Raw genomic sequence first — 22,047 nt, forward strand, 5'->3', positions numbered from 1 at the left:
ATCCAATAAAAATGTATTGCTGTTGCCTGTGGCACTATTGCAGACAGTTAATATGGCACTTTTAACATTAGCCAAGGTATGAGTAACACACTGACTTACATGTTTCTGATGCCTAATGCTGTACTATTTTATCTGGTAGATGGCATGATATTAATGATTATGTTGATACTCTTACGGATGAGAATGGTTGTACAATGTCCTCGCTTCTGCAAATGGTGGCACTTGCTGATGATTATCAAAGGCTATGGTTGTGCTCTTATTGATGTCTTAGGTTGAACTGAGCAGCTAGAGGTGGCTAAGGTGGTGCTATTACTGCTGGATACATTGCTGTTACTATCAGTGGCCATAGTTGTAATATTACAGGTGGTTTAGTTGTTGCTATTGCAGATAGCTGTAGTTGTATTACCATAGATCACTATGTCTGTGCCAGTGTCAAAATGTAGACTTTTACCAATGGCTAAGGTCCTGGTATTACTCTGATTTATGGTTGTACTAAACCTGCTATCTCCAGGTAGATTGTTGTATTTGTTGTGAATGGCTATGGTTGTGTTGTAACCAATCGTTGTGGTTACATTCATACTGATAACTAAGACTACAATTACTGATGGTTGTGGCTGTATTTTTACGCGTTAAGCTTTTAGAATACCTTATTCATCATTAGCAGGTCAGAGACTTGTGCATAAGAGGAAATGTATTATTTGGCTACATTGGAATCAACCACATGACAGACGTCCTACTCATGGCTTTCCCGCGTAGGCCATCATTCAGAGTATAAGGGGAGAACTGGTGAGGGGTTGTTTGCCCACGGACCTCGTTAGCCCTCCTCCTGTTACTGGCAATTGTGAATTATCTAGGAATGAGGGCCAAATAATGTAGTATTGTGAACATCACTTTATGTACAGCTTATGTAGGAGCCTTTCTCGTGAATAACTGGATTTGAAATGTGGTTAATCATTGCTATGATGTAACAACAGTGGGAAAGACAAGGTGTTGCCCGCTAATCTTGCTTCACTAGGGCAAGTGCTTGCTTCTGCTGTGTCCCCCTGCCGAGCCAGGGCCAGTGGAGACCTAAGCGTGATGGTGGATCGGTAGCTGGCGATGTAATCTTCTATCTTTCAACTCTCCTGCATCTCTACAATCAGGAGGGTGATGGGAGAACATTAGTAGGGCACAGCCTGTACCAACCATCACATTCCTTGTCAGGGTGGCTCTCTCCTGACCTCGCTGATGGATAAAAATATGAGCAGCGCCACCACTTTGCTTTAAATTTGAGTGGAAAGAGGTCAACATTTTTTTTAAACTTTTGGGCAGGGAGGGTTGGTGTATGCAAACAGTGGTAGAGGTGGGTGGTATTATTTTTGTATATTTACGAGGAAGAGGGTCTTTTTTTAAGTTAGTGTGGGAAGGTGGCAGGGTGCCGTGTCATTTTTTCATAATGTTGCGTAGGTGGGTGGAGGGTTGCTTAGAGGATGGTGGTGAAGAATGGCGAGACACCCAGGTTTATCACAGGTCAGGGGAGGCTATGTTTTGCAAAGCTAACCTATTACTTCTCTAACATTGTGCATCTGTTAAAAGCAGAGACAGATGATTTGGGGTGAGGGGATATATATATAAAAGTGTGGACCGGTAACAGGGAAAAATATATGCTACAGAAAAACAGACTTTTTAATTTCGTAGTTAAAATGTGCAGTCTTAGCATTAGTATGCAGCACAAAGACCTTGGTTTCATTGTCTGTTTCACATCCACTGTTCCCATTCTGGAGTTAAATGGATGTTAAGCCTTGTTTTCACCAGATCTAGTCCCCCCGTATGAGCCAATAGGTCTTTACCCACTGTGCTTATGGAAGGCCTTTGCCTGCCAGTTTGACATGCTCCTCCCTGGTGTTCTCCGTGCCGATAGTATTGCTACATTGCAGAAGCCTGCCTGGTTAACCTGTCATCAGTGTATGCCTGTCAGTTTCTAGCTGGTGAAGTCAATCTGGTAATACACCCCAAACAACCATTTGCCAAATAATTTAAACTTGTCTTTTCACAGAATCACCTGTTGGTGCTCATGTTGCTGGTTTTTGAGGCAATAGTGTACCGCCATCAGGAATATTACCGCAAGCGCTACCAGCTGTTGCCACCCGGCACCCAGACTATCTTCGAGGGTGTTTCCCGCGAGAAGCTAGACCAGGGAATCATCAGCTGTGCCAAATATTTCATGAACTATTTCTTCTACAAATTTGGCTTGGAGGTGAGTTAAAGATTTGCCTCATGAAAAGTTCCCATATGACCCAGAAGTGAGTCCAGTGCAACTCAAGAACACAGATCTATCAGCGGGTCTCAAAAAAATGATGTTATGTTTCTTTATTTTCTTTGGTGATTATGCTCCTCTTCTATTTCCAGTTTGGATCTCTTTCCATCTTTAGCCATTCTTTTGGGTTTTACTTCACTACGTCACTCATTGGTTTATGCTTGTATTGAGCTTTCTTTCTCCAATGCATTTGACCTTTATTGTTTTTCCTTCTCTCGGTTACTACAGATCTGCTTCCTGTTAACGGTAAATGTGATTGGCCAACGCATGAATTTCATGGTGATCATACACAGCTGTTGGTTAATCGTCATCCTGACACGGCGCCGGCGGGAAGCTATCGCCAAACTCTGGCCAAAGTACTGCATCTTCCTACTCTTCTTCACTCTCTACCAGTATCTGCTGTGTGTGGGGATGCCCCCTATTCTCTGCCTAGGTATGCTTCTCCCCTTCCCATGTACATTTGAAAAAAGAGGGCTCTTCTTCAACCTGTTCTTGCTTAGATTTGTATTCACTATTTACCAGTAAAATCCTTGGTTATCCATTCAATGTGAGATCACATATCATGGTACAATGTAGGATGTAGGAAAATCTATATCTGTTCAGAGACCATCCTTCAATACTACAGGTAACATAAAGGAATGCTCATACTTTATTTGAGATATCTCCGGGTTTATGGAATGGGTGGTGAAGAGTAGTCCGAACAAACCCATGCGTCCTAACCTTCCATTTAAACCTTGGCTACTCCTGGTTATTTGTTTGCAGGGTTTTTTGAAGGTCTGCATGCTACGTTTGCTTTGAAGAAGGGGGATTGTTCACATGACCACATTCAAGTAGTCTGTTCCGTAGGTGAAGGGCGTAGTTGGAAAACATTGAATAAAGAAGACAAGAAGTGTAGGGCAATGGAAAAAGCGGCATGAGGTGGAACACAGTCTAACACACCTTAATATGTAGCAACTGTTGCATGCAACTGCTCCATCAGTAGGCGCTTAAGAAAAACCTTAATCCCTTGTACTTAATGTTGTTTGCAAACTAAACACTGACCAAAAGTGGATCTACCATCATTGTGGACCTCTCTTCCTGATGTATCATTGTTGTACGGATATTTGTTCTTACATTTTGTCTGGTGCGTTTGGCATATACAGTTTAGCCTGATGGGAGTCCTTCAAGGAAGCTACTGCTGACTTCTTGTCTGTTTTCTCAGATTACCCCTGGCGATGGAAGCATTCTATCCCAATCAACTCTGCACTCATCAAGTGGATGTACCTGCCAGATTTCTACATTCCTCCGAATTCAATAAACCTCATCAGTAAGTAAGAGCTAGCCATCTAGCTCTGGGGTCAACTATACCAAAGTTCCTCCTATCCAGAAAGGGCATTTCCATATGGCTTTTTTCATGTGGCAATCTTTTATGTGATAAGTAACCTCGAGTTATTAGCATTGCGTATAGCACTTCTTACTACTGATTGGCCATGTCAAACCAGCAATCAAAATATACTTAACTTTTCAACCTCAAGAAGGATGAAGAAATCTGTCCATCCTGGCAGCTTTTTGACAATGGGTACTTTGTGGAGTCTGTGCTGTGCATTTGTCTGTATTTGGCAATGTACTGGTTAATGACCAATGATATCATGATGAAATGGAAGTGTAAAACACTTCAAGCCTAATTAGTATTTCAGTGTTTCCAAGTATGGGAAGAAGGCTAATCAGAAGGTGAGTCTGGCCACAACCAGGCGCCATGTTTTTAAATTGAAAATATTGATTCAGAGGCTTGATCAGGCCTGAATTTGTGTGAAGCATCTAGCACAATACATCACAGCACAGCACTGCAAACTACATGGTCTCAAAGCTATTCCTGGCTTGAATAAGCTGTTGCAAGGAGAATTCAGTAAGTGTGAGTTTAGGTTGCATCTGGAGAAGGTAGAGAAAATTAGTCTCTGTGTAGTGTTCCACGGTCATGGTCTTGAAATGAGTAGGGTACAGTGTTGGGTTTCTTTCCTATACTTAACGTCTTACCCAGGCTCCTGAAATTGGGTCAGTCTTTTTCCTTGACATTGCTTCTTCTACTTCTGCAGATGATTTCCTGTTGTTGCTTTGCGCTTCCCAGCAATGGAAGGTGTTTGCTGATGAAAAAAAGGAGGAATGGTACACTACAGGTGGCGAGAATGTGGACATCTTAGACGATTCCATGGATCGGCATTACCCAGTGCCAAATTTTATCAACTGCAGGTGGGCACACACTTGCAACCATGGGAGAATCAATGTCAACGTGGCTCTCCTTTGTTGGCCACGGGACATCTCCACTGTGTAGTTCTGGCTGCTTTTATTGTCCATTATATGGTCACTTAGTTGAGTGTGGTACTTTTAATTGTTGTTGCAGGTCTTACCTGGACATGCTGAAGGTGGTAGTGTTTCGATACCTCTACTGGTTTGTTCTGGCTGTGGTCTTTGTCACTGGGGCCACCCGCATCAGCATCTTTGGCCTTGGTTACTTGCTGGCATGCTTCTACCTTCTCTTGTTTGGCACAGCCATGCTGCAGAAGCCATTGAAAGTGCGCCTCGCCCTTTGGGACTGCCTCATCTTTTACAACATTGCTATCATCATTGCCAAGAACATGCTTTCGGTAAGGAGCAGGGTTGTTCTCTTGTCACTGACTACCTTTCACAATAGTGGTCCTTAAGAGTGGTCCAGGCATAGTATTTTATTTACCACAGCATCTACAGTTTTTGTTTTTTCATTATTTCTGAGGGTACATGAGCACAAATCCATGGGAAAGAAACCTAGAAAAACATTCTCTTTGTGACTACAGTCATTGGGTTTTAAAATGTGCTGTTTCCCACAACTTTCTGCACTTTATGGACTGGAGGACTAGAACCTGGTTTGTATAGTATAGTAATTCCTCAATTGACAGTGCAAATTGCTGACTAAATCCATAAGAGGCATTTTACCACTTTAACACTTTTATCCCATTTCACCACTTTGTAGTCCCTTCTTGTATCTGATTTTTTGGGTTTCTGTCCTCGAAGGACATTCATTTATATGCTTTGTGAAGCAAAGGGTGTAATACTGGGCCTATCTGACATCTCAAGCTGCATCTGTTCTAAGTACCTCATTAGGAAGAATTGGCACTTGCAAATGGTTTAGGGTTGATAAATCTAGTGCTTTGAGCATCAATTCTGGGGCCAGTCTTAAATGAATCTTCCTTCTACTCCTCCTCACCCTCTAACTCTTGTAGTCATCAAGGTACCAATGGTTGTAGTAAATTACATAATGTGACAGATGTTCGCATCAGTCTCATCACTGTTGCCCCATTGTCCTTTGTCAGTGATTAACTGCATTGTTTTCTGTATTCCCCACAGCTGCTTTCTTGTGTGTTTGTGAAGCAGATGCAGAGCAGCTTCTGCTGGGTGATCCAGCTCTTCAGTCTGGTCTGCACTGTCAAGGGCTACTATAACCGTAAGTAGCGGCTCCTTGCTGAACACTCTGCACTAGGACATGCATGAGGTCAATTATCTTATCTATGCGGTCCCAATATCTTCTTGATGTTTAGGCAACGGTGATCAGGAGAGCACAATCCTACAATGTAAATATATTATGGACTAATACAGTGTAGAGTCCAGGCAACAACAAATCCAAATGATGTCAGTAATTTCAAATAGGATGCAGGACAGATAGATAAGTAAAGTTCATGTTTTATTTAATCTTTTTCTTTATTGCTTTATTTGCTCATGTCTGCCTAAATTTAGGCACATTCTGACTTCCTTGTTTTACACCTTTAACAGTCTGGTTTTTTTGGACGGCCGGTGTAAATTACATTGTTATCTTATATTTATGTTATAGAGTGCTGGTTTGGGGGTGGCTAAGCAACTAACACTGTAGTGAAAACAAAAATAGCAGCAGACCCTAGAAAAGAGGCTAATGGAAATTAAGCATTAAAATACCAAGCCTTTGTAATCTTTGAGAATTTTTTAAGACAATCACTTTAAAGTTGAATATCTAGAGTGAGGGGTATAGTATTCCACACTTTGCTGCAGTAGTGGAAAAGAACCTAGAAGCAGAGATTGTAGATGCTGCTTTCCTCACAAGAAAAATAGATATGTTGGTACAGTTAGAGGATAGCACTTGAATTTAAAAGCCACAAATGTAGTCACCTTTTGGGCATAGCTTGAGGTCATAGCTCTGAACAAACCCTACTGCTGAGGAAGTATGCAATGATATATGCTGACATTGTGAGAGCCTGGTGACCAGCTGGACAGAAGTATTCTGCTCCGCAGTATACAAAGCAAAATCTTCACTGGAAAAGTGGTTAGAATTAATTTGCATAGTCACATTTTTCACAGAAATGCATATACTTCTTTCAAAGAAGGTAAGTATTCTTTTAAGAATTCCCAGTGGTGCAATGCAGGCGTTAGCAACTCTAGCTTACCTGGTTGAACAAAGCCAGATTAGAGTCAACATGTAGGCCAAGGTTACAAATTTATACAGAAGGCTAGGGCGCTAGACACAAAGTTTGAGGCCAGCCAACGTTGTTCCAGACAAAACCTTTTGAGGCATCAAAACTGTATTCCATTCAGGTGAGATATCCTCGATTAAATTGGTTACCTCTACTATCGAGTAAAAACCAGGTACTCCGTCAAAGCCTCCAGATCCTGAGTGAATTTCCCTTGCATATGTGATGTTATGATGGCCAAATAAGCTAGATGTTTTCGACATACATTTGAAACTGGACCACTGCCTGACATAGTAATTTGGCAAGGGGTCACATGCACAGATTAAATGGAAAGGTGGAAAGAATTGACCCCTGCTGAACTTTCTGGGTTCTGTAGCAAAAGGTGTAAGAGCAACATCCCTTTCCCCACTAGCTAAAAGGAATTTTAGCCAATTAAGACCAGTGATACTGGTTTTGATCAAGGTTTAGATCAAGAAGTTCTGGCCAGTGGTGTTGCTTGTAACTAACATACCTAAACTACAGTTTTTCTGACACCACCACCCATCAGCCAGCTTGCCAAAATCGTCCAACGTGGACAGCATCACTGCCTTTAAGCTGTGGAATGCATGGAGACCCATGTGAAAGGGATCTTAGTGGCCATTCGAACCAGCAAAAATTAGCAACTATCTAAAAGCAAGCTTGTCCAGCTGCTTTCCACAGTAAGGATGTAAGAAAATGTGGAGAACATTACTCAGAATATCTGTGCTGAAAAAAAGGCTTTTCAGGCACTAGTTTTACCGCTGCAGACTTCCATGTTCTGTGAGCAATGCCTTAGCTCAGAGAGTTAAACTTGAAATGGTTGCATCAAAATTCTTTTGGGCAACTAGAGAGATGACGTCTTGCGTTATTGGCCATTAATTGAGGGTTGGCCATTAAGTCGGTGTTCCAGATGGGAATTAGCTCAGAGCAAGAGCACTTTTTTCTTTGTTATATTAAATAATTCGTTTGAAGGAGAGAGTATTTGTGTGAGAATAAACCTTTGTCATATGTACATAACATTTTGGTACTTCCTCCAATTATGTGAGTTTTAGTTTATTTAGTTTATACTTGCCCTAAAATCAGGCATTCACTGCAACCTTCCACTTATATGTGATCTATGCCTACTTTTCATCATCCCCTAATTCACCATTGTAACTTGTAGAATACAGCTTCAGTGCCAAGAACACAATGTCCAGTTGTTCATTTCGCAGTGCATTTGCGTGCATTAATTTGCTGTGTGCTACAGTGAAATGATGATGCAAGTGATGAAATGGCACAAATTCATATTTCTTTTTTTAATCTACACTGGAATGTATCGCTTTACATTGACAAATGTGTGTTTCACACTTATGTATTATTTACTAGTGTAATTTCTACATTCCTTTCAAGTATAAATGACGCCAGTAAATAAATGTATCCTCCAACCACTAAACGTTTCGGTAAAAAAATGTTGTTGCTCTGAAAGCTTCATCTGGTGTTTGTTGCTCTGTTTCAGCAAAGGATTTGCAAAAACCACAGTTGATGGACAGAATGCAGAACAATGTCATACATTCACCCCAGTACAGAGATCTGGGCCTAAATCCATCGTTTTTTTTGCACTCCACACCACCCCAGTTCAGACATGGCCATATGCAAATCAGTCTGACCCTGTGCCTCATGGGAACAGTCCAGCCCGAACTGCCAAGCCATGCCTTCCCTGGACCGGAAACAAGCCTCCGAGGACCGGTTTCTGGCATTCCAGCCGTCTTCAGCCTGGCTTGCTTGAATCCAGTGGTGTGGAGAGCATGGGACTCACGTCTGAGCATACCCATCCCACTCGGGGTGACAAATGCAAACACCACAGTTGATGGGCAGAATTCAGAACAATGTCATACATTCACCCCAGTACAGAGATCTGGTCCTAAATCCATCGTTTTTTTGCACTCAACACCACCTCAGTTCAGACATGGCCATATTTTAATATACACTGGAATGTATCGTTTTACATTGACAAATGTGTGTTTCACACTTATGTATTATTTACTAGTGTCATTTCTACATTCCTTTCAAGTATAAATGACGCTAGTAAATAAATGTATCCTCCAACCACTAAACGTTTCGGTAAAAAAATGTTGTTGCTCTGAAAGCTTCATTTGGTGTTTGTTGCTCTGTTTCAGCAAAGGATTTGGACAAAGACAAGGATTGCATGCTGCCAATAGAGGAGGCGGGAATCATCTGGGATGGAATTTGCCTTTTCTTTCTCCTGCTGCAACGCAGAGTCTTCCTCAGTGCCTATTACCTTCATGTCATGGCAGATCTGCAGGCCACAGCCCTCCAAGCCACCAGGTGTCTAATTTTATTCTCACATCTGTTTGCCTTTCTTTCTGACATTTGAGCCTGCAGTACTTGTGATCTGCTGACATTGAGTTTAGAATGCTGCTCTGATTGCTAGTCCAGAACATTATAGTTGGTTTTTACGAATGATAAAATGAATCTATTTCTCGAAGCTATTAGACTAGATTTGCACACCATCAGCTTTTGTAAGTTTAATGTACCTGCATTCGACATTGGTTTTGTTATAATGCTCAGTTGTTTGAGAGTAGTTTCAAAAATGAAGTGTAAGTCACCATACTTTGTCCTTTTTAATAAGTAGAAATACTAGGATAAATTATGAGAATTGCAAAAGGGTGTCTCGAAGGAAGAGGGCTCTTGTCCACTTTAAAACTCCTTGCTCCTGCCCCTCAGACTTGTCCCCTTTCAAATGAGAACTCAACTCTATTCTTTAGACATTGCCTTCTGGGAAATAAATCCCATAAATGCTACAAATATTTACAGCCTCGCTAGGCTGTCCACACGTTGCCACCAGCCTCAGTGCTACTACCTTCTTCGCTCCCTTCCACTGTCATTCCCTCGTGTTTCTAACATAACATAACATGTACATTTATAAAGCGCATGTATCACCCGAAGGTCTCAAGGTGCTGAATAACAGATGTATATTGTTACCCAACTCAATGGTACTCATTTTATCTACCTAAGGTGGATGAAAGGCTGAAGGGACACGCCGGGATTAGAACCTGTGACCATGAGGTCGAACTCAGGCCCCTACAGTGGATGCATTAGTCCACTGCACCACCAGACCCGGCATATTCTGCTCTTGTCCTGTCCAAAGGCATGTACTTTGCGCATACTCTCCTCTGCCTTTAAATGTCTGAGGATGATTTTATTGTCTTAATAACTCATCCCATATATACTTGTATAAGGGCCAAATAGCACTTTGATGTCGCTCTTTGCCACGCATGCAATAACATTCCTAATTAATTCACCAGTAGTTGTCCATTTGTTTGCCATTTTCAATGAGAACTGAACTGTTTAAGTAAGATCTATATTTACCTTCTGCACACATTCTCCTATGTAAAGTGTATTAATTTCAACTGTTTCCTTGTTGACAATGGCTGATTCCCAAAAATATTTATATATTTCAAAGAGCGCATGTTCTGCAGAATGGTAGACTGCACTTTGACTCAAATTTGGAAACCTAGAATTAGGATATGTTCTCTAGAATTAAATTGCACCGGTGTGTAATACACCATGGTTACTGCAGATGGGTGCACTATATTCTGCCATTTGAAGAAATGTTCATTATGCTTGGGAAGTCTTGAGAGCGGTCTATCAGTCTCAGGCTGTTATATCAAGGTTTAGACGATCTTATCAAGCATCTTCATAATGCCTCCAAAGTTACAGGCCTACATACATATTGCCTAGACATTGTAATACGCGTATACGCTACATTTTTTGTGTTTTAAGTTACTTTGCTTCTGAGGTATGATGGAGTGTCTGTCCTTCCTTGACCCAGACTGTGTCCACTCATTTTACGCAATCTATCACTAGCTGACAAATCTCCAATCACAGCTTCCGTATTTCATCAAACTAACTTTGTTTCCTTGTGTCTCAGTTTTAATCAGTCAACATTTGAAGTGTTTTACAACTGGTTTCATGCTGAACTGTGTGCTGTGTAAAAGAGTAAAAACATGGTGAATAAGCGGGGACTGTCTTGTTAAACACATTTCTTTTCTGGGTTTGATGACTCCGTGCACTGACGTCTGACGCATCCAGTGCAGGGATCTGGTCCAATGGCCACTGGTTCTACTTCTGGTGTGTCTTCTCAGCCTTTCATTCTCTGATGAACGATAACATTAGTTAAATTGAGTAACAATAAACATTTGTTAGTCTGTTATTACTTTTGAAAATGACCAAGTTTTTTATTGATTTATTGTTGCCATTAGCCAAGACTTCATCAAGGGTTCCATTGTGGACATCCCTTTTTGCAAACTGTTGAGGCTTTATGTTAGGTCAAGCCTCAGCGAAAGACCTATTGTTTTCGCTTTGGGGGGAATCTGAGACAGCGTTTGGGCACGCGCCTCTGCTGTCTCAGATTCCTCCTCGAGAGCGCGCACGCCGCCGTGCCCATCTCCTGCCTCAGAAGCTCCATCTCGCAAGTAAGCCTCTCGCCTCTCTCAATCACGCGCGCGCGCACACAGCCACACTCACGCATGCACACACACACAAACACGCAGGCAAACACACATACACGCAGGCACACAGGCATACACACACGCGCACACAGACACATACCGCCGCCGCCCCCCACCCCACTTACCGCGTCAGTGGCCTCAGCCGCCACTCCTGACTTCTGCTGTGCATCACGACTGCTCCTGGGCCATCCACTCCGTGGGCGCGGGCTTCCCGGCAGACGGCAGTCCCGCCCCACGACAGGCGTGACGCTTCCGAATTTCCGGGATGCGCACGCTCACGGCTTGTTGGGAATTGCGGGCTTGTGAAGGTAAGATCCGAATGCCGGGCATGACAGTTCTCATCCAGTTATGAAGGATGTAGAGGAAAGGCTAAAAATAGTGAAATCACCATGACGGAAATTGTTTCTAATTACACCTCCTATCACAACCAATAGGAGATCTGGATTTATTCACTCAAAACGGTAGGGAAGTGGGACAAGGGGGGTTAGATACAGACTTGCAGGTAAGAGCGGTTAGGCAGTGGGGCGGGGGGGATTTCGACAGTTTTTTTTTTGTGTGTATCTTACGGGGTGTCCCGGCGCTTGCATTGGGAACCCGTCCTGGCTTTTCCCTGTGAGATAACCCATACTGGGCATCCCCAAGGTGAAGGCCAGGCATCCCGCCGCGGGGGGCCGTAGTGGAGATTAAGCAAGCTATTGCCCAGAGTTGCAGAGTGTGAACCCGTAGTTCGAGTAGGCGCCGAAGTGAGAATTATCAAGTCCGTGGACACTTGGGCTCAGACCCTGCCGCGTCGGAAATTGAACCCTGGTCCCGGGTCTGACCTCAGCTTCCGGGTATGCCTCCTCTAACCATTGAGCCACACTTCTCCACAGTGGTTGACAAGGGGAAATTATTTATTCAATTTTTCCTCGTGGACGTCGGTCGATTACCCACTAACCCGGCCCCAGCGCTCTTACCTGCAAGGGCCGCGAAGGTTAGATAGCACAAGGAAAGGAAGAGTAGGATAAAGAGCATTAAAGGACCTTTCACATTAAACCAAGTATTCATAAATGATTGGTTATATCATGTCAGTAAACTGAGTGTTTAGCTAAAGTTGCAACTATTACATGTCACTGTACTAAAAATGCATATTGATATATGAAATGGCACTACACACAACAGTTAGTGGAAACAAAAACAATTGTTTTAGATAAAACATAACGTTTTGGGCAAACTTTAGTCACAGTAGGCATAATCTAGTGTAATAAATTGAGAAAACGTGGCATGTGGATATTTTTCAACGACCTGTCCTGTTTAAATCCTAACCAGGGCCGGACTGACTGTAACGGGCATCTGGTGTTTGCCCGGGAGGCTGGAATGGTGGGGCCGATTTTGGAGCGGTGGGGGCCGGTATTGCAGCAATTATGCAATATTGACCCCCAGTAACAAAAGCAGCATTGCTGAAGGCCGGATTTATTTAAAACTAGCATGGCCTCATGTCTATCCCCCCCCCCCGCCCCAACTAGGGGGTGGGTGCCGGTCTGACAAAATTGCCAGGGCTGCTTTGGGTTTCCAGCCCGGCCCTAATCCTAACACTGTCTGGTACAGTCTTTCTTACAGGTACCCACATAAAAAACACTGTCAATGAGCATTTTGGCTCATGAAGGTGTACAAGACAGGATAAGTGTTAAGATCCTTTGTGTTTGAGTGATTTTTATTGTTTTCATCATTAAAACTTAATACAAACAGAAACTCACCCTCTACCCTCTCTTCTTCGGGTTGGGCCCATTGGGCGAGACCTTTCCAGGATTTACTGCTGAGCAGAGCTCTGAGGTGACTCAGGATGATTCGACTTGGAAAGTGTCTCTTGGAATTATTTGAATTGCTGTCAGTGTTATTGGACCGGTTAGTGATCTGGCACCCTTGCCAAAGATATCCAGAAGTACACTCCAGTGAGTGCCAAACTCATTCTCTCTACTTGCTGCCTCAAATCTATTTTCTCCATTCCCAGCTCCAACCATTGTCTGCGATATCAGTCCAACTCCATTCTACAGTCCATGAAACTCTATCTCTCCAGAAGAGTTTGTTTGATCATGAGTAATAAGCACTGGACCAGCCTTTTTTTACCCTTGCTATCTTCCTCCTCTTTTCCGCATCCAATGAAGCAACGTCCCCATACCTGAATCCCTGTTGTATGGCATATGTCTCAACGGTAAACCAAACATCTTTAATCTTGAGGCTGTGGCAGAGAGATGGTCATCTCCCTTGCTCTACCCTATCCTACACTTATCTGTCCTATGAGTGCTAGAGAAGTATAGTCTAGCAGAGCTTCTGTGCCATCTAGAAAGGACTTTCAGGTTAGCTTCGGTTAGTGTTATTCATCCCTTTTGGGTGTACCCTACAAGATCGGCCCATTAATTATCATTTAGAATAAGGCCCACTTTCTTCATCCATGCCTACTGAACAGCTCCATTTGGGATGGGCTTCTGCCTTACATAATACAGAGTATAGTTGGGTTATTAGGTGTGTTTCTGGATCTGAAGTTTGTAGTAGTTTCTCAAAAGATGTCAGTTCTCTTGAGGCCCCTTCTGCACAGATTTATGCATGGCCAAGCGGCAAAGGTGAGTGTGCCCAAAACACTCAGTAGTATTAGGCCAAAATACTTTTTTATTTGTTCTAATTATTTATTGTTGTCTTTTTGAATGAGATCACCTAGCTTCAGGCACCTTTAAGCTTTTCATGCTTGGAACGCTTACCCTTTATTTAGGGGCTGAAAGTCCGAGTTCCCACTTCAGGCGGTAAAAGTGAAACAGAGGTTTGTTAGACCACCTTGAAATGTGTTCCACACTCCAAATCACGAGTATCACCTCCATCACTTTGGATGTGTTTAGACATCAACGCATTTTGGTTCTCTTGATCCATGGAACCTCCAGTAGGTGTCTTCCAGCAACATACAGTGTATGAAGCACCATTGCTTTCCATTGATGCCCTAACATTCTCACATGCAATGTTGCGGTGTCCCTCTGTAGGTGAGGTCTGGGATACCCATTCCTCCTGTTTCCTGAGGGAGGTACACCGGTTTGAGTCCTATCCTTATTGTCTTCCCATTTCCCAAATCAATTGAATGTTGTGTGATGTGCTCTACGTATCAGGATCAGAAGGGCCTGAAAAACTGATCGTTTTTTTGTAGTATCATCATTTTTATGGATATTTAACAATATTAATAATAATAACGTATTGATAGTTAAATTAAAACCCTTCTAAGATCGTCCTTTATTTTGTCGTTCTGAGATCCCTTTTTTGGTTATCTCTTACAACAAAGTCCCCTATTGTATTACCCTGTTTGTGTTGGTCATGTTCTATTACCATTTTATTTATTCGCTCAGCTATCAGAAGGTGTGGATCCGTTGTTTAAGTTTCTGATGCATCTTCGTTTGAGAATCTGGCTGTTGTAGCAGTGGTTGATTTGTGTTTTACTTTGTACGCTAAGGGCAAATAAGATGTTAATTTGTCAAATTTCAGATTAGATGTTGGTTCATCGGAGGGTGTATTGATTGAGCAATGAATAGGCGCCTCTTCTCTATTATTTACCGTTATGGTTTGTGCGGTGCCCTTTCTGATTCGATCTTGTCCGAGGTCATGTTGATGGTGAATTTCAGCAGAAACTTACAACCTCCTTTGTTTGTGTTGATTTTGTTCATTTTGTCTCAGGTATGTGAAGCAATTTAATTTCAATTTGGGGTCTATGGCTGTGCTCGCAATGGGCTGTAAATGTGTTAATTATTTGGGTGTAGGACATACACTGGGCCAGTGGTTTGCCTGCCTTTGTAAATGAAGTATCAAAAACGTAAGCTTTGTATTTTCATATCAATTGTTCCCAAGAAATGCTCTGCCTTTACTCTCGTGGTTTGATGTTTTTCGAAAATGTGTGTTAGTTGTGAAGGAGCGGGAGCCGATGTGATTGTATTATGTCCTGCTAGCAGTACACATCAATTTGTGGATTAATTTTTTATTCCATCTTCTTCTATGGTGTAGATTTCATTCTCATGGGATGCAGAAAGTATGGTACCCTAGATTCTACGAGGTTTTCATCCGGTATTTGATAAATGGTTGGGTTCATATTCTGATTGAGTACCAGGTTCTGATCGTTTTTCGCTATGTTATCTCTGACTAGTAGAGACGTTTGATATTTTTCATTTGGAGATTGAAAGGTTACCAACAACTAGTTGCGCAGGGGCAGGAGATCTTGATTGTTTTACGACAAAGAGCGACAAAGAGCTTTGCAGCCATAGCAGGGGTTTTATCATGGCAGCAAGACTGAGATTATCATATTTGGTAGAGCTGAGCAATTCTGGGCGCAAGATTGGTGGCCCCCGGAGTTAGGTACTTGTCCTTCTCCCAAGTTAGCAGTACTTAACCTAGGCATTACCATCGACAATTCTTTGTCCATGAAAACCCATGTTAACCAGGGCTTAGGCGTCTGCAATTGGATTATGCGTTATCTCCGTAAAATCTTTAAGTGGCTACCCACTGGAGAGAGGAAACCTTTGGTGCAGGGTCTTGTTATTAGTTGTCTTGATTATGGCAACACTTTGTTTACGGCACTCAATGAGGACCTGCTTTCCAAGCTCTGCACTGTGCCTTACTGAGCAACACAGCCCTTTAAATACAGGAAAGAACTAAACTGAAAGGCATTTGAGTTCCTTTCATTCGATCGTTTTATAATTTTGTAGGACATTCCATTTATAAGTTTGCTCCGCACGTAGCTCCAGTAACAGCATCAGTCAGTTGAGGTGTAGGATGACACTGCTATTCACTGCAGGTACACTATCCACTGCGCTACTACCCTACCACTGCAATTCGCACCCATTCAACGCCATCCGGATCATTTCTCACTGCATTGGGTTGATGCTGCCACCTGTTGGCTTCTTATCGGGGTGGACGCTTTCCCCCTACAATCGTGGCAAGAGCAAGAGCAGGTCTCAGAGATAGGTAGGTAGCGGTGGATGTAAAGGCATGAGTCCGTTTCTGCTACAGGAAGGGAACTGGAGAGCAAAAATTGTCCCTCCATGGGGATTAGCGCCTTGCTACAACTCGTGGTTGGTGCTTGGATAATAATGTTTTGGACTGTGCTATGTTGTTTCCTAATAAGCGTTGCTAGTTTGGTGGCCAGTGGTTGCAAGTTATTGTGGGGTGTGGCTGGCATTGGATTGGAATCACTTGGTACCTTGTGGCCTGTGCAGCCAGAAGCCGCATTCAGTCGAGCCACCTGTTCAAGCAAAGTGCTCCTCCACAAGTCCCCTGAGAGCCTGGCTTTGTCCTGCTCTACCCTGCCTATTGAACCACATGCCCTCTCCCAAACACTGCTCACTAGCACCTGGATGGGGCAGGGAGAGAAACACGAGTGGATACAGCACGGAGGTCCAGGGGCTGAAATGTTATGGCAGCGGGCTGGAGGGGGCGACGGGGTCCAGAAGTCGATTGCCCTTCTCGATTATTTTAATGGACTCACCGGGTTGGCTGCTTGTTGGGGCCGTCAGCCCTTGGTACCGCAAAGTCTTGCGGCCCATGAAATCAGGGCTCATACGGTGTTGCAGCTATAGCGCCAGGATAGTCAAAGGAGCCATTGAGATCGTTGGGCCACTGCTGTCTGCCACCGCCACAGTCTGCTGACTCTTGCTATTTTTATGGATGATGATTGCCTGAGCTATGATATATTTAGATTATGCCATCCATCCACACTCTCTTTAAGTCGATCGGGGTGTAAATGGTGGCGTATGGTCCTTCACCAACAGTTGTGGTTTTTACATCCAGCTATTTAACAGATTCTGTTGACCATTGGAGGCTCCTCCTCACTTCTTGAATTCCGCAAGAAGTTGAAGACCTGGCTCTTTGTTATAGGCACCTTGGGAAGCTCACACTTACACACCTGCCCAAGTGCCTGATACCACCTTGGGTGATTAGTACGCTATACAAATCAATATAACATAACATTGTAACGAGGTGAGTGCTAGTAGCACACATCATGTGTTTGATGTAACAACGATCCCTATTGACTCAGACTTTGACACATTTATTTTAAAGCCCAAAACTTTGCTGACCACATCTAGCCCTAACATTAGCAATGGGACTGGCATTCTCTATTCAGATATAGAGGCCAGGACACCTTGAATGAAAATTGTAAGTTTAAAATGATCTGAGCCGATGTTAATGCATATTGAGTCTTCGTTCATGTAAATAGCAAACAGGAGTGTGGGGTAATGTGTGTGACTTTTTAGGTCTCGCCTATTATATCCTGCAGGAATAAATAGGCGAGCTTATAGTAAGGGGAAAAGAAAAGTCTACCTAGCCTGCGGATCGCGTACAGTTCATTTGAGCTATGCGCATGCACAGAGCCAGCCACTTCACACACCACCATTTGTCTGTGCCTCGGCATCAGACGTCAAAGGCTGCCGCTCCCCCGCCCCGTGCACATCGCACACCACCATTTGTCTGAGCTTTGGCATCAGACTTCAAAGGAATTCGCTCCCGCTCCCCCGTCCCCCTCCACAGCAATGCCGAGAGCTTGGTGTTTTTTTGCATCCATTTCACGGGGAAGCCGTGTTTTGTTCGGCGTTCTCTGCACCTTTCTCGTTTGTTTTTTTCTGAACGAAAGTGAAAGCCTACCGTGGTTGTTTACAGTAGCCTTGCTCCTCAAATGCTGTTGCTGTGTTGCCATCTCTCTAGGGACACTCAGCTTGAAAATGCTTTACTTGCTAGCTGCAATGCTACATCCGCTATGCTTTGCCTCTAGACTCGTTGATCCCTCGCAGACTGTGCTGACTCTGCCCCTCCTGATTCTGAAACTGACCGACGCAGTCTCTTCTCTCTGTCTTATGATCTCTGCCCTGCCACCATTTATTTCGGACCCACACCCTCACACCTCCTCACCCTCACACACCCTCACTCACCCTCCCAACTTCACACACTCTCACTCACCCTCACACCCTCACCTTCACAACCCTCTCACCCTCACTCACCCCCTCACACCCCCACACACTCTCACCCTCACATCCCCTCACCCTCACCCCCTCACCCTCACCCCCTCACCCTCACCTCACACTCCCACCCCCTCACTCCCACACCCCATCACCCTCACACCCACTCACCCTCACCCTCACACACCCTCACCCTCACACACCCTCACTCACCCTCTCAACCTCACACACCCTCTCACCCTCACACCCCCTCACCCTCCCTCACACCCTCACCCACACACCCCCTCACCCAAACACCCCCTCACCCTCACTCACCCTCACCCTCACACCCCCTCACCCTCACTCACGCTCTCACCCTCACTCACCCTCTCACCCTCACTCACCCTCTCACCCTCACCCTCTCACCCTCACTCACCCTCTCACCCACCCTCTCACCCTCACTCATCCTCTCACCCTCACCCACCCTCTCACCCTCACCCTCCCTTTCACCCTCACACACCCTTTCACCCTCACACACCCTCTCACCCTCACACACCCTCTCACCCACCCTCACCCTCACACACCCTCACACACCCCCTCACACCCCCACCCTCACCCCTCACACCCCCACACACCCCTCACACCCCCTCACCCTCACCCACCCACCCACCCTCACCCACCCTCTCACCCTCCCTCTCACCCTCTCACCCTCACACACACCCTCACCCACCCTCTCATCTTTACACACCCTTTCACCCTCACACACCCTCTCACCCTCACACACCCTCGCACCCACCCTCACACCCCATCACCCTCACACCCTCTCACCCTCACACACCCTTACACACTCACCCTCACACACCCTTACACACTCACCCTCACACACCCCCTCACCCTCACGCCCCCTCACCTTCACACCCCCTCACACCCCCACACACCCTCACACCCCCACACCTCCTTACCCTCACACACACCCTCACTCTCACACCCCCTCACCCTCACACCCCCTCACACACCCTCACCCTCACCCTCACACCCCCTAACCCTCACACCCTGTCACCCTCACCCCCTCACCCACCTCCTCACCCTCACACCCCCTCACTCTCACACCACATCACCCTCACTCTCACACCACATCACCCTCACCCTCACTCACCCTCTCACCCTCACTCACCCTCTCACCCTCACACACCCTCTCACCCTCACACACCCTCACCCCATCTCACCCTCACACCCCCTCCCCCTCACATCCCCTCACATCCCCTCACCCTCACATACCCTCACACCCCCTCACCCTCCCTCACCCTCACTCACCCTATCACCCACCCTCTCACTTTCACACACCCTCTCCCCCTACACACCCTATCAAACCCCCTCACCCTCACACATGCCCTCACCCGCACACCCCTTCACCCTCACCCACCCTCTCACCCTCACCCACCCTCTCACCCTCACACACCCTTTCACCCTCAAACACCCTCTCACCCACACCCTCACACACCCTCTCACCCACCCTCACCCACCCTCACCCCCACACACCCTCATACACCCCCTCACCCTTACACCCCCTCCCCCTCACCCGCACACCCCCACACACCCCCTCACCCTCACACCCCCTCACCCTCACTCACCCACCCTCTCACCCTCACCCACCCTCTCACCCACCCTTTCACCCTCACACACACTCTCACCCTCACCCCACACACCCTCTCACCCACCCTCACACCCCCTCACCCTCACACACCCTCACACACTCACCCACACAAACACCCTCACCCTCACACCCCCTCACCTTCACACACCCTCACCCTCACACCCCCACACACCCTCACCCTCACACACACCCTCACACCCCCTCACCCTCACACACCCTCACCCCCCTCACCCTCACACACCCTCACCCCCCTCACCCTCACACACCCTCACCCTCACCCCCTCACCCTCACACACCTCCTCACTCTCACACCCCCTCACTCTCACACCCCATCACCCTCACACCCCTTATCCTCACCCTCACACACCTTCACCCTCACACACCCTCACTCACCCTATCACCCTCACTCACCCTCACACACCCTCTCACCCACACACACCCTCTCACCCCCTCACCCCCCCTCACCCTCACACACCCCTCACCCTCACACCCCATCACCCTCACACCCCTTATCCTCACCCTCACACACCTTCACCCTCACACACCCTCACCCTCACTCACCCTCACACACCCTCTCACCCACACACACCCTCTCACCCCCTCACCCCCCCTCACCCTCACACACCCCTCACCCTCACACCCCCTCACCATCACTCACCCACCCTCTCACCCGCACACACCCTTTCACCCTCACACACCCTCACCCTCACGCCCCTTCACCCTCACGCCCCTTCACCCTCACACCCACTCACCCTCACACCCCCTCACCCTCACACCCCTCACCCTCACCCACCCTCTCACACTCTTTCACCCTGACACACCCTCTCACCCACACCCCTACACACCCTCTCACTCACCCTCAGACCCACTCACCCTCACACCCCCTCACCCTCACACACCCCCTCACACCCCCTCACCATCACTCACCCTCTCACCCACCCTCACCCACCCTCTCACCCTCCCTCTCACCGTCACCCACCCTCTCCCCCACACACACCCTTTCACCCTCAAACACCCTCACTCACCCTCACTCACCCTCACCCACCCTCACCCACCCTCATCCTCACACACGCTCTCACCCACCCTCACACCCTCATCCTCACACCCCCACACACCCTCACACCCCCACACACCCTCACACCCCCACACACCCTCACACCCCCACACACTCTCACACCCTCACCCTCACACCCCCTCACCCCCCCTCACACCCACCCTCACACACCCACACTCACCCTCACTCACCCTCACACACCCTCACTCACCCTCACACCCCTCACCCTAACACACCCTCACCCCCTCTCATCCTCACACACCCTCACTGACCCTCACCCTCACACACCCTCACACCCCCTCACCCTCACAAACCCTCACCCTCACCCTCCTCACCCCCCTCCCCCTCACCCCCTCACCCTCACACACCCTCACTCACACACCCTTACCCTCACACAACCTCACCCCCTCACCCTCACACCCCCTCACCCTTACTCCCCCTCACCCTCACACACACTCACACACCCTCACCAGCATAGCATAACAAAACATAGCATAGCATAACAAAACAACGCATAGGATAGCAAAACAAAACATAGCATAACAAAACATAGCATAGCAAAACACAACGAAGCATAACATAGCATAACATAACACAACAAAACATAGCATAGCATAACAAAACATAGCATAACAAAACAAAGCATAGCATAACATAACAAAACAAAACATAGCATAGTAGAACAAAACATAGCATATCATAACAAAACACAACAAAACATAGCAGAACAAAACATAGCATAACATAACAAAACATAACATAAAACAAAGCATAGCATAACAAAACATAGCATAACAAAACATAACAAAACATAGCATAGCATAACAAAACACAACAAAACATAGCATACGTAACAAACCATAGCATTGCCAAGCATAGCAAAACATAGCATAGCATAACAAAACACATCAAAACATAGCATAGCATAACAAAACACAACACAATATAGCATAGCATAACAAAACATAGCATAACAAAGCATAGCATAGCATAACAAAACATAGCATAACAAAACATAGCATAACAAAACATAGCATAGCAAAACATAACATAGCATAATAAAAAACAACAAAACGTAGCATAGCATAACAAAACATAGCATAGCATAACCAAGCATAGCATAGCAAAACA

At 45.7% G+C, this 22,047-nt stretch overlaps 1 protein-coding gene across 2 annotated transcripts in view; it reads left to right on the forward strand.

Annotated features, from left to right (window-relative positions):
- PIEZO1 (piezo type mechanosensitive ion channel component 1 (Er blood group)) overlaps positions 1-22,047 on the forward strand; it is a 901,942-nt gene that overhangs the window by 719,143 nt on the left and 160,752 nt on the right. For both annotated transcript variants that reach the window (XM_086945809.1, XM_086945810.1), the window contains exons 21-27: positions 2,036-2,236; positions 2,525-2,729; positions 3,498-3,602; positions 4,369-4,522; positions 4,674-4,917; positions 5,654-5,750; positions 8,919-9,087. In XM_086945809.1, coding sequence (XP_086801935.1) covers positions 2,036-2,236; positions 2,525-2,729; positions 3,498-3,602; positions 4,369-4,522; positions 4,674-4,917; positions 5,654-5,750; positions 8,919-9,087 — 1,175 coding nt within the window. The remainder of the gene's footprint in view (positions 1-2,035; positions 2,237-2,524; positions 2,730-3,497; positions 3,603-4,368; positions 4,523-4,673; positions 4,918-5,653; positions 5,751-8,918; positions 9,088-22,047) is intronic.

The sequence above is a fragment of the Lissotriton vulgaris genome, chromosome 12, assembly GCF_964263255.1.
Source record: "Lissotriton vulgaris chromosome 12, aLisVul1.2, whole genome shotgun sequence".
Classification (NCBI taxonomy): Eukaryota; Metazoa; Chordata; class Amphibia; order Caudata; family Salamandridae; genus Lissotriton; species Lissotriton vulgaris.